Genomic DNA, 20,151 nt, shown 5'->3' on the forward strand with positions numbered 1-20,151 from the left:
TCTGTTCTCAACAATTCACATCTATAAATTCCATCGACATTGGGTTAAAGCGGAGTTCCAGTCTATATAAAAAAAAAATGGTAGCTGCTGACTTTTAATATAAGGACACTTACATGTCCAGATGTCCAGCGATGTCTGCACCTGAGCCAATTTCTGGCGCCAACATCTTAACTAAAGGAATCCTACTGCTCATGCGTGAGCGGCGCTGCATTTTGTGGTTGGTCCGCAGTCTTCTTGGACGTGCAATGTGTCCCTGATGGCTGCAGGGGGAAGGAGGAGGCCAGAGATCGCCGCCACAAACTCAACTGGAAGTAGGAGCAGGTACCTTTCAAAGCCAAGTACCTGCTGACACCCCCCCCCCCCCCCCAAAAAAAGTGACAACTGTGGCAGTGGAGGGGAGGAGGATAACAACAAGCTGAACTTCCCATTCCCTTAAAGGTGGTGGGCTCCATAACTTTTAAACCTCCCATCCTGTGCTTGGACAATCAACATTTACACATTCGGTGGAGACTGGGTTAAGGTGGCGGTTCCACAACTGTCACACCTCCCAACCTATTCTTGGGCAATTGCAAATGTTAATGGCAACTGGAATAAAGAGGTAGTAAACTGCCAAATAAAAAAAAAAAAAGTGGTTCCATGCTCCACATAATAGCACATTATGACATGCTTGCCTTTCAGATGAGGGCCTCCAACGGGCCACTGTCTGCTGCAGGGGCTGTCATCTTCCTTCCGTGTTTGCAGGCTACAGCTGTTTGAATGACAGGGCCACGATGACGTCACCCCCCAGCATGCACATGGGAACCTCAGGTGTGGTGCAGCACTTTGCAATCTACAGCATACTTTATGCCCTGAATGCAGAGCCTCACTGAGCATGCACGGGTGTCACCATCAGCTATTGCCAATGTGAATATCTCCTAACCAGCACATGTTTAGGAGATATAGACTGTACCTACACAGATGAGTCTGATTGTAAGCTCACCTGTATGTGGGTTCACGCTACCTGTGTGTATAAATGCTGGCGTATCTCCTTCATTTTAAATGGAGCTGAAGAAGCAGCTTGGAGAAGTTAGTAAAGATCTTCAACATTAGAGAACTAGTCAAGTTGAATGTGACTAACTACTGCTAGCTACAAAAGAAGCTACTTATGTCTGATGTCACCACTGCTGCAGAAAAAGCCCTCTCCTTGTCCATTGAGGATAGAAATCCAGCAATCATTTGGTCTAATACCAGCTTACAGAATGTCAATAAATTTCAAGCTCAGTGGACCGGAGAACATGAAGGAATGCTGAGCTTTCATGTAGGCAACTGTGGTGTCACTGGGCATCACAGCAGGATCCTGGGAAAGCCAAGGATACCAAAACCTCACAGGAAGGTCCTCCAGCACAGTGCAGGAGCAAATTCTTGCAGGATTTGAGATTCTTAGCGTTTACAGGATCCTTTTGAGAAGCCTGAGTGACGTCACCCTCACCTAGATAAATGTGTCCTAAGCCACGATGAAAGCCGAGTATTTTAAAAAAAAATTCTCACATTTATTTAAAAATAAAAAAAGATTTTGACTGAGCATTTTGTATAGGGGTGATGGAGGGACTGCAACATTAATACACCCTGAATTCTCATACAAAATCCATTTTACATTTTGAATACTAGGCAAGTAACACCATTATTCAGCTGCTAAAGTGGAAGTAAACCCACTGTTTCCCAAAACAGTTACATTCAAGGCATGCCTTGAATAAGAACGGTCACAGTTGCTTGTGCTCTTAACGGTACTGTCAAGCCAACAAGCGGCTTGTGTCATAACTAATCACCATGGCAACTGCATATCAAACAGAGGCCAAGATGGCAGCTACCTTGTTTGTAAAAGAGAGGAGGGTTTAGTTCCAATTTAAGTTTACTCTGTTGCCCTGGAAATTGCAGTCACAGGCGGTGACTCTATACCTACGGTAACATCCATTTATTGTACAGGCGCAGAATACAAGGATAATTTGCAGTCACGTGACCACAAATTAACACTGAAAATAAGGTGTGTAATGAACAATTTGTGCGATTGTGGACATGATAACATTTCAACCTAACAGTGGAAGTCCCATTGCCCATTTACTGAGGTTAACCCATACAACTACTTTCAGAATGAATGGCGCGGCATCACACCAACGCACATTACCGCAATGGTGGAACATGGCGTACACTTGCTGGGTTGATGTTGACAGACTGCATCATATATGTCATTTTTGTTCTTGCCCAGAGTTCCACTTTAACTCAAATTATATAAAAGTTCAGTAAACTTTTCCAAGCACGTTTCTGGATGTGATTTGTCACCCTTTATTACAAGTCAGTCATCTCTGTCCCTTAACAAGCACTCCTTCTGTAAAAAGGCGGACGATGAAGGATGATCCATCTTGTGGAAAAGTTTCTGGCAGCTCTGGAGACTCTCTGTAAACTTTCCACTGCAACATCTAAACTTGCTGCTTTCCCAGTAATGATGTGAAAGACAAATGATGGTGCAGTGCGCGGCATGATTACAAAGTCAGGGCAACCGATCTAAATGACATTTTAGCAAAAATACATTTTTCTGGCATTACGAGGGGGAAAAAAAAAAAAAAAAAGCATCAACCTCATTTCATTGCATATTATTTCATGAATGCCTTGTGGGAAACTCAAAAACAACCAACAAGCCCAGAACAGCAAAATACATTCATTCAATGAGCAGGGATACTAAATCAAACAGCTGTTAAAAGAAAATAAAAAGTAGAAAGTTGCTGTCATCAAATGCCTCCATTTTCTGGGTTTTGTAGTCAACCTGTCAATGCATTCTAAGTATATGATCCCAATTCACCAGTGTCTAATGAACTGATGAGGCTGTGAGGTTCATCATATTGGTCAAGCCCTCAAAGAAGCTGCCTACACTGGCCTTAAGTGACAGGGGCACTTACAGTTGACTTTTCCATGGGAAACAGACTTTTTGCCAGACCCTTGTTTAAAGGAACCTTAAGGGATGATGCAAAATAGCTATGCAAAAGACCCCCCCACCACCACCAATTCAAGCAGCTGATTTCCAACTATTGTTCTGTGACAGTGGTTCTCCACTGAAGTCATTTCAGTATGAGCAGGGATTTGCTGCATCCAACAGAGGCTTCTCAAACTGGCATTCCATTTCAAGTCAGATCCGACCAAAAAAAGGCGTATAGATATAAAACAAAAAAAAAAAAATATGGAGAACATCTGGCACTCTTTTCTGCAACAGATGATGGCATTTTGGTCTAGCCCAGGCTTAGTTCCTGTAGCCTTGAGAAAAATATGACGTCACCTTAAACTCTGCGGACTGCGACGTTCTATGGTCTAGTAACTATGGTCCAGTAACTATACTGTAGCTTGCAGTATCAATCTAAATTAATAGAAAACACATCATAGTATGTACAGGGCACTTGGACATTCACATACAGAATCTGGTTCCAGTCTAACCCATGTAATTGATATTTAGCGTCTTTGCTAAACTTTTGAAGAAACATACAACAGCCTTGAAGACATCACTGCTAACCTTGTTCAGCATCAAGCTCGATAGAATGGCCAGGAACCCTGAGGAATAAACCAGGAGCTGAAAGAAATGGCAATTAGAGGGGTGAGGAGGATGTGGGATATTCCTATGAGAAGGTCCACCCCCAATAGATGTACTGTATGGAGAGCTACCAACTTTAAAAGATCACATTGGTTGCACTATGCACCCTTCAAACATACTCATAGATTTAAAACAATGGTCGTTGGCTTGGAATCATAGTATATGGTCAAAGGTTTGAACACCTTGTTGCGCCATCCTCTTCTAAATATTGGTCCATTAATATGGAGTTTGGCCCCCTTAGTGGCTTTACAAGCCTCTAATCTTCCAGGAAGGCTTTCTGCAACATCTTGGAGCGTCTGTGGGAATTTCTGCACATTTGTGAGGTCAGGTACTGGCATTGGACGAGAAGACCTGGATCACCAATAGAGTTCCAATTCATCCCAAAGGTGTTCAGTAGGTTCGAGGTCGGGGCTCTGTGGAGGACACCAACTTCCTCCACATCAAACTGGTCAACCCATGTCTTAATAGAGCTGGCTTTTTACACAGGGGCACAGTCATACTGGGACAAAGAAGGCCCTTCCCCAGGCTTGCAAAGTTGGACACCAAGCTAAAACCGATTCCTCAGTTCCTGTGAAGGATATAAGTCACTGGCAGAGGAGCATGCCCTTCTGCTCAGTGTCCACCCTCCTAGGAGCAGGGCTAATACCCTGTAGGCTATTGTGCTCCTCCCCCAACCCAATGAACATTCAGTAAAATTCCTCAACATGGCTAAAGCCCAGCTCTAACCTAGACCCCAACCTTTAATATAGATTAGGTTAGACCAGTGTTTCTCAACTTTTTTTCCCAATCATTCTCAAGACACCCCAGTTAAGTCTTGGTTCACATTACTGCATGTTGGGGAATGTGCGCAAAATTGCGTGCTTTCATGACACAAACACACTGCTCTTTAGCAGATGCACAGGTGTCATTAATTCTTAATGGTACCCCTATGCATTAGCAAACCCAGTGAGCTTTCGGTGTGGCATGATCTAAGAAAAAGAAAAAAAAAAAGTGTCGGGGACTAGGGCCAGTGCACACCAGGACACCGCGGTGCGGGAAAGGTGCACTATGTGTGGCTTTCCCTCACTGCAGGTAATTGCACTGCCCTTGAGATTTGCATGCAGGTGCCAATGCATTGTTAACGACACCCCAAATGCAGATCACAAATGCAGTGTGTTTGAAGGCACAAAAATTGCTTGGTATCGCAATAACATACAGTTTCGTGTGGAGCATTTTTTTTTAAAAAGCAGTGCACAAGTAGTGCATTTTCTGTGTTACAGTGCAATTTACAGCCCATTCAAATGAACAGGCTGCAAAGTCACATTGCACATTCCCCTCTCTGCTAACGTCTGCACCCCAATATCGCTCTGCTTACCTTTAGACTCTAACCCTCCTGCTAATCTCTGCACCTAGAACACTTCTGCTCACCTCCACACTGCAACTTCCCTCTCTGCTCACCTCGGTACCCCCAAACCCCCTCTCTGCTCACATTCATAGCCCAGAACCCCTTTCTCTACTCACCTCCATACCTCAAAACCCCCTCTCTGCTCACCTCTGTACCCCAAAACCTCCTGTTTTCACACCTATGTGCCCCACCCTCTGCAAGCCAACCCCCACCCTCCCCTTTGATCCCCTCTGCACCCTGCTTTCCTCTCACTAGAGCCTCAGTGCAAGACCATTCTTCCATTACAATCCACACAGGTGAGAGTGGTGCTAGCAGGGTATTGTCCTGTAGGGGGAGGCAGAGCGCTCAGGAAAGCCGCCTACCCCTGCCACTGCTCTTCACTGCACTGTGCTGACCGAGCCCCTGCTGTGCTGATGTCTGGCAGAGCGGGAGTTCAGTCGGATCTGACAGCCTTTTTCAACCTGGATGCCACGGCACCCCTGTAGACCTCAGGTGGCACCCCTGTAGACCTCAGGTGGCACCCCAGGGCGTAGCAGCACCCCAGCTGGGAGAGGCTGGATTAGACACTTTTGGTTGGTTTACTAAGGGCAAAAAAAGCTGCTCACTTTACAAGGAAACTTTTTTTAAGATGAAAATTCACTTTGCAAAGAATACTCAATGACGTGCAAGGATAAAAAGAGTAAGAAGAGTACTTTTGTTTACACACAACTGTATGAAGAAGGAGAGTAGAGCTTCTTTGCATTCACTAAGCTCTGGAAAAAATGCCATTGCATAGGAAACAGCCTATTTGCCTTTAGTAAACCAACCCCTCTGGGGAAAGGCCAGAACCTCAGTGATATTATTATGTCTGTGTCTTACTGTTTTGGTGATCCCAATACCACCTCACATTTTGTACAGGTATCACAAGACCAGAAAGGGAAACTCCCAAACAGAATCACAAACAGCAAAAAAAAAAAAAAAAAGCAGGACGAATGATCGCACCCCTCCAAACTATATCCAAAACTAAAAGCCAAAAGTTTTTGCAGGAGCTGGGCTCAAAGCTGCATCTTCCAATAACTAAACATCTGGAAGTCCAAATGCCCTTTCTTTGGGGATGGACTTCATTCAACATTAACGTACACAAGCTTCACATAAAAGCAGCATTTTCACATTAGTAGATGGAATGCTTGTTCTGTGTCTCACTATTATTATTATTATTATTATTTATCACCTTCTCACCTTCAATTATACACCCAAATAACAAACAACAGAGACAATTCTAAAAACAAACAAAAAAAAAACAAATATGACGACTCCTGATGGAAGCCATTTTGTGGAATGAGCAGAAATCCACAAAAAAACAATTCCATTTGCTACAAGGCATGACATCAGGCAGATGCCATCTGGCGTTAAACCTGAACTCCAGGATAGTTTATAAAATTTCACCATTGTATCCTTTCTTTCCACACATTAAAACAAGCATTTTAGTTTTTGGTTTTTTTTTTGCAGTTTTTATAAAAATTACAATTTTATTGTCTGCAAAATCAATGCTCTAGAAGGGAAGAGGCAGCCTGAGCATCAGGAGGAAGGATCAATGAAGTGTCATCATCATATCCTCAAAGCCTAGTTTACACTTGTGGTACACACAGGTGGTTGAGAAGCGCTACTCCCCCCCCCCAAGCTGCAAAAGCAGTCGTAGGGGGTATGTGCAAAAATGCGGACGCGGCATGGGCTTTTTGAGATTAAAATAAGTGGGGAGAAGGAAACATAAAACTTCCTCATTGCCTGGCAAATGCCCTTTGAAAAATGATTCACTCCTCAGAGTTTAAACAAGCCCTAAATTGTATCAAACTACAATGGGAATTAGTATATTCAATGGGAATGTGGATAGTCAGAGCTGTGTCTGTCAATCAAATCAGGCAGTGGAGGGGTATACGGACGGACCGGGAATCTAAGACGCCCAGGTCCACATGTTAGAGTGAGCAGCGATGTAATGATGCAGCCACTGTTAGGAATGAACTACTATGGGAATTAGTATATTCAATGGGAATGAGGATAGTCAGAACTGTGCCTGTCAATCAAGTCAGGCAGTGGAGGGGTATACGGACGGACCGGGAATCTAAGACGCCCAGGTCCACATGTTAGAGTGAGCAGCGATGTAATGATGCAGCCACTGTTAGGAATGAACTACTATGGGAATTAGTATATTCAATGGGAATGAGGATAGTCAGAACTGTGCCTGTCAATCAAGTCAGGCAGTGGAGTGGTATACGGACGGACCCGGAATCTAAGACGCCCAGGTCCACATGTTAGAGTGAGCAGCGATGTAATGATACAGCCACTGTTAGGAATGAACTACTATGGGAATGATACATGACAGCCAGCTGTTGAAAGAAGCAGACACAGCAACCATTAGTCAGGATATTAGGGACACTGAGCCCTAAAATGCTGAATTCAAATACAGACTGGTCTGAGGCTGATACCATTTGTCAAAAGCTAAAAACTGACATTTAGAATACGGATTTAAAATTTCTGTCGGGAGTTCAGCTTTAACATCAGAGATTCTGGGCAAATGGATTGAAGTTCAGAGGAAGAGCTCTTTTATGTAACACAGGATGGCTTCCCACGGAGGGCAGCAGCTTCGCTGTAACTGAATATACTAAAAAAAAATGTCAGTCTGTACTGGCTTCAAAGACTCGGCCTACCAGCGGCTCTTCCGGACGGACAAGAAACTAGTAGGACTAGGACGTGCATACAACACAAAGCAAACGTTACACAGTCTGACTTGTCCCTCTTTTGTTTTCATGCGGCCTCTTTGTAGGACAAATAGCGGCAGATATCAGTAAAATGCATGGCCTTAGCTCAGGAGGTAACCAGAGGAATGAAAAAGGAGAGCTCGGCGGGGAGCTAGCGTTGGAGACATTAACAGGAATCCATCTTCAGCAGGGTAGAACCCCATTACGAGACTTTAGAAAGCTTGATCGTCCGTTTCGGGGCGACTGCCAAGGTTAAGCTCCTTGATGAGTTCAAAGGTTAAAGGGATGGCTGGATCAGGAGGTCATATAGTGCTGCCTGAGGCGGGCTTGTAGGAATTCATGCGTTAAGTTGTGTCGTGTAATTATGCCAACAATCTACAAAACACAGAGCATTAAAATTCTATTAATATATAACCCCAGCAGGCTTTCTCTGAATTGCTTAGAAGGCAGGCGTTTGCTGCCACCTACTGTCAGTAAAATACAGCGACAATATGCTACAAACTAGTAAAATCACATTGCTGTACTTACCTCTCCTACTGCATTGACCACAGGGAGATGTCTGATCCCCATGGTTCTGAAGAGGTTAAAGACTTGCGAGACGTGTGTGTTGGGTGACACCGTGAAGGGGCTTGGGTTCATGTAAGGAGTGACATCCTGAATTTGACAGAAATTTGACAATTAAAAGGTGTATTCTGATTCACATTGGTCAGTGCTTACCTAGTTATTTACAAGGATGTCCTTTGTTTAATTTTTATTTAAAAAAATAATCATATGCTTATGTTTGTAAAGAGATGCAAAACTGCATATAATTACACAACATGACAATTTGTCAGTTATCTATGATAAATGCACTGTTTCAAATAAAATTTAAAAAGGTGAACACACTACACCCTCCCCACCCATTACCGCTGTACTTGCCTCTGAGTGAAGAGCTGTCAGTGCCCACACAACCAGTAAAGCAGTCTGGGGATTTGAAATCCCCACTCTTCTTCCCCTTTTTCCTATAGGTCTTCCGGAGCAAAACCAGAGTGATTCCGATTGGTTTAAGTGGTCACATGGCAGCACCGACCAATCAGAATCACTTTGATACATCCCAGAAGCCTTACAGAAAAAGAGGAGAAGCTGGGATTTCAAATCCCTGGACTGCTACACCAGCTGAGTGGGTACTAACATTTTATCACCTACGGAGCCAAGTACAGTGGGGACCGGGGGCAGGGTGGTTAGAGTGTAGTAAGTTAGTTCACCTTATCATTTTTTCCGAAACCGTGAACTAACCCTTTAATCCTAAAGAGAAACTGTATGGTAATATGAGCAATCTTGCTGAGACGAAGCCAAGATACAAACGGTAAAAATTCTAAAATGTTCGAAAAAAAAGATGCTGCTCACGGGCTGGTCATGTGACCAAAAGTTTAGCTAATTGGTCATGTGGTCTGAGAAAACTAAATGAGGTCAGACTGGCCTATTCTTCCTCTTAGAGGTGTCATCACCCAAGATACAAACTTTTGGTTGCATGGCTGACTGTGGGGGGAGTGGGGTCTTGGAGCAGCATATTCTGCAGAGAAGAGATTTCATTCTTTTTGTGTCCATAACATATAAGAGTAACAGTTGCATATTATCTGCCTTAAATGTCCATCTGCAAACTGTCTATTGTAGGGTAAAACAACAGGTTCAGCCAGGGGCGGACTGACCATTTGGAAACTCGGGCACTGCCCAAGGGCCCGGGGTCAGTAGGGGGCCCCATGAGATGCCTTTGGCACCTTTTTCATAGGCTTTTTTGAGTTTGGGCAAGGACACAGGGGCTCCATGATCCCCTATTGCCCGGGGGCCCCATGAGTTGTCAGTCCGCCACTGTGTTCAGCTGAGAGCTGATCTCATGCAGCTGTGTATACGTCCCTCTGCTGCAGCACAGACAATTACCCCAGTAGTTCCAGGTATAGTATCCTCCCAGGTCACAATGTTTGCTGACTGTCTGCTCAGGCACCAGCACTGTCACATAGGGGTGTAGAGAGTCCTCAGCCTTGTGTAGGCTCCAACTTGGACTGACTTGAGCTTGCACAGGGCTTCTTCTCCTACCACTCAGGGGTGAACAGAGCAACAAAGGAGTGAAAGGAAGGCAACTTAACATAGCTGCATGCAACCTCTCTACGAAATAGCCTGCTGCCCTGCAGAACAATTACAGGTGCACTTTAACCACTTGCCCTCCTGAGGATTTACATCCCCTCCCCCCTTCCTGACCAGGCCATTTTTTTGCATTATGGCGCTATGTTACTTTAACTGACAATTGCACGGTCATGCAACGCTGCACCCAAATTTAATTTACGTCCTTTTTTCCCACAAATTGAGCTTTCTTTCAGTGGTATTTGATCGCCTGTGCATTTATTTTTTGCGCTATGGAGAAAAAAAAAAAAAAGACCGACAATTTTGAGAAAAAAAAATATTTTTGACATTTTGCTGTTAAACATGTCCAGTAAAACAAATGTCATAAATTTAGTCCAAAATGTATTCTGCTACAAGTCTTTGCTAAAAAAAAATCCAAATACATGTAAATTAATTGGTTTATGTGAAAGTTATAGTGTTTACATGGCGGTTTATATACTGGCCTTTTTTTATTAAATATATTTTTATTAGTAATGGCGGCGATCAGCGACTTATAGCGGGACTGCGGCGGGTATTCTGACACTGGGGAAAACTGACTTGGTGTCACTGACATCCCCGATAACACTAATACAGTGATCAGTGCTAAAAAAAAAAAAAAAAAAGACTGACACTGTATTAATGGCAATGGGAAGGAAGGGGTTAACATGAGGGGTGATCAATGGGTTAACTGTGTGCTGTTTTACACTGTGCTTTGTCCCTGTGCTTCACTGTAATCACACTGCTTCACTGTAAGCCATGCAAAGCAGTGTGCACATACCGACAGGGAGAACTGTTTTATTTACAAACAGTTCTCCTCCCCGTCCGAGATCCTCGGAAATCACCGGCTGGGACCCAGTGATTGACAGCCGTGGCCGCGAACGGAGGTGCGGGTAGGGTGTGTGCACGCCCCCTACCCGGAAATGCAAGATCACGTATATATACACATGTGATTTTGCGCACCCGTACCGCCCTGTAGCAGTATTTCTGCTATAGGGTGGTCAGGAAGCGGTTATTTGTCATTGGTGTGCATAAATCTCACTTTCTGTACCTTATAGGCATAAATAAATAATAAATTGTGTTGAGCATATATTACAATATATGTTATGTATAAACAGAATTTACACAGAGCAATGCAGTGAAAATACATTTTTCTTTCCTGTATTGATCTTCTGCTTCTTCTACTCACCACTATCATCCGCGGATTTAGGAGTGTTAGATTGACGTCGTGAATGTCGGGGTAACGTGGGTAATCTTCCAACATCTCTGCATGGGTCAGACGGGGCTGGCTGGCACTCTAATAAAACAATACAAAATGTATTAAAGCCAAACTCCAACCTCACCTAACCCCCCCCCCCCCCATACTTGTAACAAGTGATTACTCTCAATTCCATGCAAACGTGCACTTGCATCTCCACAATATGACATTTTGAAGTTGCAACATCTATCTTGAACTCTCCTTTGTTTCCCGTCTGAATTACATCATCATTAATCCCCTTATCCTCCTGATCTGAGTGGTCGTCATATTCATATGAAACAATACATCCCTTTAGACCTGCATGCTTCTCCCTGCTGATCAGTTGTATGATTACACTCTATTAAAGTGTAATCAAGCAACTGATAAGCAGAGTGCACAGCTAAAGTCTCTATCACCCAGCGGCCAGCAGTGATGCACATCTAAAGGGATGCCAGGGATACGTTCATTGGGCAGGGTGATCTGATGTTTACAGAAACCTGCCATAACTCCCACCAAACAGCACAGCAGACTGAGCCAGTGATGACATTACTGTGTCTCAAAAGAGATATTTCTTAAAAACCAAACAACTGAATTGAACATTTTAGTTGCATGCTAATAGGGGGGTGGGCAACAAGGGTAGATATTATATGAATGGTCTGCAGGCATTGTCAGGTCAGCTGACTATAACTTAATAAATGGCATGCAATGCCAAGCTGCAGGTTCTAAAGCGAGCAAAATCCTCTTGTATTAGGAGAGGTATAGACTCCAGAGAGAGAGATATCATATCACCCCGGTACAAATCATTAGTAAGACCTCATCTGGAATATGCAGTTTAGTTTTGGGCACCAATTCACAAAAAGAACATTGGGGAACTGGAGAAAGTACAGAGAAGGGCAACCAAACTGATAAAAGGCATGGAGGAGCTCAGCTATGAGGAAAGATTAGAGGAACTGAATTTATTCTCTTTTGAGAAGAGGAGATTAAGGGGGGATATGATCTCCATGTATAATACATAAGGGGGGATATGATCACCATGTATAATACATAAGGGGGGATATGATCACCATGTATAATACATAAGGGGGGATATGATCTCCATGTATAATACATAAGGGGGGATATGATCACCATGCATAATACATAAGGGGGGGATATGAACACCATGTATAATACATAAGGGGGGATATGATCTCCATGTATAATACATAAGGGGGGATATGATCACCATGTATAATACATAAGGGGGGATATGATCACCATGTATAATACATAAGGGGGGATATGATCTTCGTGTATAACACATAAGGGGGATATGATCTCCATGTATAATACATAAGGGGGGATATGATCTCCATGTATAATACATAAGGAGGGATATGATCTCCATGTATAATACATAAGGAGGGATATGATCTCCATGTATAATACATAAGGGGGGATACGATCACCATGCATAATATATAAGGGGGGGTATGATCAACATGTATAATACATAAGGGGGGATATGATCTCCATGTATAATACATAAGGGGGGATAGGATCTCCATGTATAATACATAAGGGGGATATGATCTCCATGTATAATACATAAGGGGGGATATGATCACCATGTATAATACATAAGGGGGGATATGATCTCCATGTATAATACATAAGGGGGGATACGATCTCCATGTATAATACATAAGGGGGATATGATCTCCATGTATAATACATAAGGGGGGATATGATCTCCATGTATAATACATAAGGGGGGATATGATCTCCATGTATAATACATAAGGGGGGATATGATCTCCATGTATAATACATAAGGGGGGATATGATCAACATGTATAATACATAAGGGGGGATATGATCTCCATGTATAATACATAAGGGGGGATATGATCTCCATGTATAATACATAAGGGGGGATATGATCTCCATGTATAAATACATCAGTGGTTCATATAGTGAACTCGGTGTAGAGCTATTCACCCTGAGGTCATCACAGAGGACAAGGTGGCACTCTTTACGTCTGGAGGAAAAGAGATTTAACCTCCAAACATGGAAAGGTTTCTTCACAGTAAGAGCTGTGAAAATGTGGAATAGACTCCCTCAAGAGTTGGTTCTGGCCAGCTCAGTGGATTGCTTTAAAAAAGTCCTGGATTCTTTCCTAGATACACAGAATATAACTGGATACTAACATTTATAGGTAAAGTTGATCCAGGGAATATCCGATTGCCTCTCGGGGATCAGGAAGGAATTTTTTTCCCTACGCGAGCAAATTGGATCATGCTTTGCTGGGTTTTTTGCCTTCCTCTGGATCAACTGTGGGTATAGGATTATAACTTTTTTTTTTTTTTTTAATGGTTGAACTGAATGAACTTTTGTCTTTTTTCAGACTAATTATGTAACTGAAACTGCAAAGCAAATATCCTCTGCCATCACCATTCAGGGCAAAGTGACATGGTCTCTTGAAAGCTCATTTGAAGCCATTTTACATGCCCCTTTCTTATGATCTCCTCACTGCTCTATACTGAGACCGGCTGCTTCTGAGCATGGAAGAGCATGTAACCTCCTGACAGGAAACAGTGCTCCAGCCTCAGCAGCCAATCACCAGGTTATAGCACTAAAGCAGAGTGAAAGGGTGGGAGGGAAGGAGAGGACGCCATCAACTCTACGTAAGCTCTAGCACCCTCCGACATGATACTTTCACCGGGTTTGGGAAATATAAGTGGGTTGAGGTGGGCTTCCTTTGATTGGCTGAGATGGTGAGGCAGGAGCTCCACCTCAGACAATCAGAAGAAGCCTTGTATTCATTCATAAAAATACAAAGCTCCCTGTGAATAGAGCTCAGACCGGCTCAATTCTGTTCTGGGAACGGGATAGGAAGTCTGTACCGTTGCCAGAATGTAGCACTGTATACTGTATGTAGCTACACACAGTTTAAACGACACTCCCAGCGGCATGTCTGTTAGTGAAGGAAATAGTTTGTTTGGACCAAAGCTCCAGGCAATGTTCAAAAATGCTCAAACATTCAAAATCATATGTACTTCAATAGCCCCTGTTCACTTTTGAGCATCTTGTTGCTTGTAGCTAGATGACTGTCCCTCCAAAACGTGAGCTACTTTACAGTAGGTTAATTGGCTCCTATCTAAATTGGCCCTAGTATGTGTATGTATGAATGTAAGTTAGGGACCTTAGATTGTACGCCCCTTGAGGGTTAGGGACTGATGTGAATGTATAATATATATATGTAAAGCGTTGCGTAAATTGATGGGGCTATACAAGTATCTAAAATATAGGCCGAATTGAGCATTTCTGCCCCATTGACTTCAATGGGATTGCCTGAAAATGCTCAATTCGAATGTTTTGGGGCATTGTTTAAGCATATTTAATGCATTTTATATCCTGTATTAACAGATCTCCTCTCCCTAGTACTTTCCATTGTCTAAAACCCCACCTGAATCCTGACTACACACATGTTAATACATATACACTTAATATATGTCTAATAAGCTTCTATACACTTGCAGAAAAAGTGAAAAAAGCACATTTATTGTGCTTTGGGGGAAAGAGAATTTTAGAAGAGATTTGAAGAGATTTTAAAAGAATCCTGAAGTTCAGCTTTAACGCCTCAGTTGATCCAATGGAAGACAAATATCTTTATAAAAATAGTTGCAATTTACTGCTACAGGGAAATATTGATAAAGGAAATGTTTTCTATTGGAAGTTTCTGGTTCCAAAATGTTTGGCATCAAAACTTCAGAGCTTCCACCAACCCAGAACTAAATTACTCACTGAAGGATGGCTACATATTTAAGTGCAGGAAATAGGATGGGAGGTTCTTGCAGCACTTACAGATTGCGTTTCTGAGTAGCAAACACCCCGGACTAGTAACGTCACCAGCTGGGAGCGCAGGATAAGGCCGTGGAAGGTCAATGGACGGAAGCGTTCTTCCATAGTCCACTCCTCGCTGGGGGATTGGTCAGGGTACAGGTTAGGGTAAGGGGTGTACCTGGAGACAGAAATGTTGCATATCAATAGTAGAGAACATACACAAGTTGAATAGTACCAGTATGGAATACAAAGCACACATTAGGGTCTCTCTTGCACACAGCACACAAGAGGGTCATAGAGTATGTTCGGTATATCTCTGTGACCAAGAGGGACAGGTGGATCATACAGCCAGTCTGTACAAATGAATAACAGGGGGGATGAAACCATGACTGTACAGGTATATACGCAAAGCCCGTAAGTACCGGGACTTACATAACTGCCGTAAAATGCAAACACTTTGCTTAACCCCTTGGCACCGGCGCCTCCCAGCCCTTTAAGAAGCCGGGAGGCGGGCAGGGTTTTAGAGTCATGTGACTGCCGTGATTGGCTGCCACAGCAGTCACATGATTGAGAAAGGTCCCGATCGCAAGAGGAGATTGGGACCTTTCCATGAGTACCGGACATGTGTACTGGAAGGGCACAGGGCACGCGCTCTCAGCACGTTTTTCTTAATTGCATGCAAATGTGCGGCCACTCGGCGTCAAGGCCCAGACGTCGGGAGGCCGCACATTTGCATGCGGCCGGCGCCAAGAGGTTAAGTCCCAGGGGGCATGGGAGTGTAATATTTGCTAAGAGATGTGTTTATATTTATGAGAACAAAGGACATCCGATTGGCTGCACTCCAAACAATCCACTTTTTTGAACCAAGATTAAACCAATACAGACAGTGGAAATCCAGTGGGGGACTGGCAGATAAACGCGTTTCACGCTAAAGACAGCACTTATTCATTACCCCTAAGAATAAGCGCTGTCTTTAGCGTGAAACGTGTTTACTTGTCAGTCCCCCACTGGATTTCCACTGTCTGTATTGGCTTTATCTTGGTTCAGTAAAGTGGATTGTTTGGAGTGCAGCTGATCGGACGTCCTTTGTTCTCACCTATGCAGCATACGAGCTGGGCTAGCACCTACAGGAGGAGTTGTGCTTGGAGATTGGGAGTTTCTCTACCTTGAGCAGCTGTAATTTTACTTTATATCCCTCAATAGCCACAACATATAAGAATTCACTTTGTGTGCAGCAAACCCAGACATCACCTTGTAAAAGTAGCAGTGAATTCATCACTGGGATGTAAATAGCAGAACTGTTGGGAAGGACCAAGCAGTTCCTCCCACTACTGTCTGCCTGCAGAGGACTACAGGAGACAGTGGATACAAGACCGTCCCTCTGCCCAGAGAGAGCAGCAGTGACCGGTCTTTATTACAGAAAGCTCCTGCATAGAGGCAAAAGTACAAAAATTGTTTCATGTTGAAATACTGCACAAATCTGAAAGAAACACAAAAAGCACCAAGACTCCAGGAAAAAAAAAATTGGGTTCTTGCATTTAGACAATTTTTTAACCTGGATTGCAATCCTTACCTTCTTTCTAACATCTGCTGCAGCATGTCCTCCTTCTCAGAGGCTTCTTCTGAGGCCAAATTTTCATCACACATGTTGCGCAGTTCACTGGACGGGTAAGACTTCATAGACTGACTCCTCTTCCGCTGCTCACCAGCTCGAGTCAGAATGCTGGACTTCTGTGTAAAGGAGACAAAAAATGACTTACTCATTACATCAGCATCCCTGAACTCCTCTAACACTGCTCTTTCCTGGGGTTTGAGGGTGAGTCTCCATGGCCTGAGAGCAGACAGCTGAATGACGTCAGAAGAGAAAACCTTCCCTGTCTATGTGCACTGTGTTAAGCAGGCAAAGCAGGACTAAGCAGGGGCGTAACAGCAAGCTTGCTTACAGGATGACAGACTTGCCATGCATCAGCACAGCATCATGCAACTATAATTAGCTGAGGGACAAAAACTGACCCTGCCAGCATGGATCTGCTTCCATGCTAGGCATGGTCAGAATGCTCTAGGGCACAGGTGTCAAACTGCGGCCATCCAGCTGTTCAGAAACTACAAGTCCCATCATGCCTTTGCCTTTGGGAGTCAAGCTTTTAAGTGTCAGCTCTGCAATGCCTCAAGTGATTTGTAGTTCTGCAACAACTGGAGGGCCGCAGTTTGACACCCCTGCTCTAGGCAGTGCGAGGAACTGGCAGGGTCATCAGGTTTTCTTAGCAACTAAGAGATTAGTAGATAAAGAAGAATCATTACCAGTTCATTTAACAAAAGAATGCATTTGTTAATGATCAATTTAAAGGGTTACATAAAGACTTTGTTCACATGGGATTATCTATGCGTACACCCGTACAAATCTTCACCCACATGACATGTACAGAAGTTCCGTGCATCTACATAAACGCAGTCCCATTCGTGTCTATTGGGACGCAGCAACAGCACTGACACAGCCATTAGTCCCAATTTGAAAGCTGTGCAGGTGCGTGCCCCAAATGCAGACATTGTGCGTTGAACAGCTATGAAATTGGGATCAGCTGCTGTGTCTATGCAGTCCCAGCCCCAATAGGCACAAATGGGGTTGCCTGCGCACAAAGCTTGTGCATTCTGTGCAGGCAAAGACAGTCGTTCGCACAGGTACACGCATCTGTGTATTGGAAGCCAAACTTTAAGGAAGTGGTGTCACCTCCCTACACACAACCTTCTGACTGCACAGTAAAAGAACAACAATACATTAAATACTGTCAGCACATTATGTCGGCACATAGCTAAGCCTAATTGGTTCCTAGCAAAAATAAATTTTTAAAAGGAATAAACAACTGCATATAAAGATTTTTGTTGCTTTGTATATCTGTCTAAATATCAGCTTAAAAAAAAATTATTTAGTACATCTGTTTCCAGTTTTTGGTCTGCCCATCCCCACCCCAGGTACTGACTTTAAACTTGATGTTGTTGCTGATCAGCTGGTTTCCCTTCATGAACTCCTTTTCATTTCCACGGTTCTCAGTCACTACAGGGAAGGCATGATGGGCGGTAGTGCGCAGGATGCTGACCAGGGATTGGATGCGGGTGTGAGGGTATACATAGGTGAGGTTGGGTTCCATGATATCGCTGGCTCTTAACCTGTGACAAGCAAGACATTAGGGAAAGATGATATCTGGCTACACTCCTTATAATTAACCCTGTAAGATCTTGGGTTCTGGGGGGAATGATGGTGGCAAACCAAAAAAGGCAAAAAAAACAAACACTTCTCTGATGTATTCAATTATTTAGTCTCAATAAGATATGTGATGTTTAGGGACAGGTCAGGGCCTGATTTCAGACAACCATCACAGTCATCAAGGCTCCTACCATATAAATTTAGGGGGGGGGACCCCCTCTCAGTATCCCTTTTTAGCCCATTTAATGAAAATTTTTTTTTTTTTTTTTAGAAGACCTCCTTACTTGTCCATTTCCTCTTCGGTCTCCCACTCCAGCAAAGGCACGCCCCTCAGTCCAATATGGACATCATAGATCCCTTTATTGAAGAGATCACCAGTCCATTTTGCTACCTAAAAAAAAAAAAAAAAGGACACTAAATCAGCCACCATCTACCGCTCACTTCTAAAAACTCAGGAGAGTAACAGCAGAAAAAAAAACAAGTAGTCCAAGTCCGATCCATTTTTTTTTTTTTACCTCTTTGTCTGAGTATAGGATCTGTGTTTGAATTTAGAAATGCTTAAGCTGGCCATATACATGTCGATTTTCGGACGAGAATATTCGTAAGAAAAGTCGTATGAAAATTCTTTGCACATTCAATGAATGGACGATTGTCATTCAAAAATGGTCTTTTGCTTTTAACATTCAATTTTAAAAAGAATGTAAATTTCTGAATGATAACCACATACAGTAGCTGATTGAGTAAAGTTTTCCTTACTGCCCCTTCGAAAATTTCCCGTCACTGCTGTCGAAAACGAACATCGATATGACCCCACTAACGATTAGAAAATCAAATGAATATTCTTGAAACGAAAATTCTCGAACGAAAATCTATACGCGTATGGCCAGCTTTACTGTTGAGTGCTGGATGTCTGGTCCAAGCAGCAACTACTCCTTTGGTGAAATACTTTCTAGGTTTAACTTTTAACTATCCTTTTGCTGGTTTGAGGTCATGTCCTCATGTTCTTGATCTTCATATTCAAAATACTTCTCTCCTGAGCCTTATTCTTCCCCCCTTTTATATTTAAAGATTTCAGTTGTGTCCCCCCTTTCCCTTCTCCCCTCAATACTTTACATATGATGTTCCTGCAGTCTCTTCTCTTCAGGTTTTATCACTCAGACCTTTCATCATGTTTGTTGCCATTCTCTAGACTTGTTCTATTTTGTTCTAGGTGAGGTCTTCTAAACTGGACACAGTATTCTAAATTAGGTCTAACTAAAGATCTATATAGAGGAATCAGGACCTCCTTCCTAATGCTGGTGATCCCCCTAGTGATAACTGAAGAGGTATATAAGGGAATCAGGACCTCCTTCTTCTTGCTGGTGATCCCCCTACTGATAACTGAAGAGGTATATAAGGGAATCAGGACCTCCTTCCTCCTGCTGGTGATCCCCCTACTGATAACTAAAGATCTATATAGAGGAATCAGGACCTCCTTCCTCCTGCTGGTGATAACTAAAGATCTATATGAAGGAATCAGGACCTCCTTCCTCCTGCTGGTGATCCCTCTAGCGATAACTGAAGATCTATATAGGGGAATCAGGACCTCCTTCCTCCTGCTGGTGATCCCTCTAGCGATAACTGAAGATCTATATAGGGGAATCAGGACCTCCTTCCTCCTGCTAGTGATCCCTCTAGTGATAACTGAAGAGGTATATAAGGGAATCAGGACCTCCTTCCTCCTGCTGGTGATAACTAAAGATCTATATAGAGGAATCAGGACCTCCTTCCTCCTGCTGGTGATCCCTCTAGTGATAACTGAAGAGGTATATAAGGGAATCAGGTCCTCCTTCCTCCTGCTGGTGATCCCTCTAGTGATAACTAAAGATCTAAATAGAGGAATCACGACCTCCTTCCACCTGCTGGTGATAACTAAAGATCTGTATAGAGCAATCAGGACCACCTGCTGGTGACCCCCCTAGTGATAACTAAAGATCTATATGGTGGAATCAGGACCTCCTTCCTCCTGCTGGTGATCCCTCC

General features: G+C 43.3%; 1 protein-coding gene across 2 annotated transcripts in view; it reads right to left on the bottom strand.

The window, feature by feature from the left end:
* Positions 1-20,151, bottom strand: part of CLCN6 (Cl-/H+ antiporter 6) — a 105,059-nt gene that overhangs the window by 45,618 nt on the left and 39,290 nt on the right. The window contains exons 17-23 of one of the 2 annotated variants that reach the window (XM_089658142.1): positions 18,414-18,520; positions 17,906-18,092; positions 16,501-16,658; positions 14,949-15,105; positions 11,055-11,162; positions 8,261-8,386; positions 5,973-8,107 (exon numbers count right to left, since the gene is read on the bottom strand). In XM_089658142.1, coding sequence (XP_089514268.1) covers positions 8,027-8,107; positions 8,261-8,386; positions 11,055-11,162; positions 14,949-15,105; positions 16,501-16,658; positions 17,906-18,092; positions 18,414-18,520 — 924 coding nt within the window. In that variant the 3' untranslated portion in view covers positions 5,973-8,026. Of the gene's footprint in view, positions 1-5,972; positions 8,108-8,260; positions 8,387-11,054; positions 11,163-14,948; positions 15,106-16,500; positions 16,659-17,905; positions 18,093-18,413; positions 18,521-20,151 lie in introns of those variants that run through there. The other variant, XM_089658143.1, reaches the window with a different exon arrangement.

Source organism: Staurois parvus, unplaced genomic scaffold (genome assembly GCF_062004578.1).
Source record: "Staurois parvus isolate SC_StPar_1 unplaced genomic scaffold, SC_StPar_1.0 ptg001053l, whole genome shotgun sequence".
Taxonomy (NCBI): domain Eukaryota; kingdom Metazoa; phylum Chordata; class Amphibia; order Anura; family Ranidae; genus Staurois; species Staurois parvus.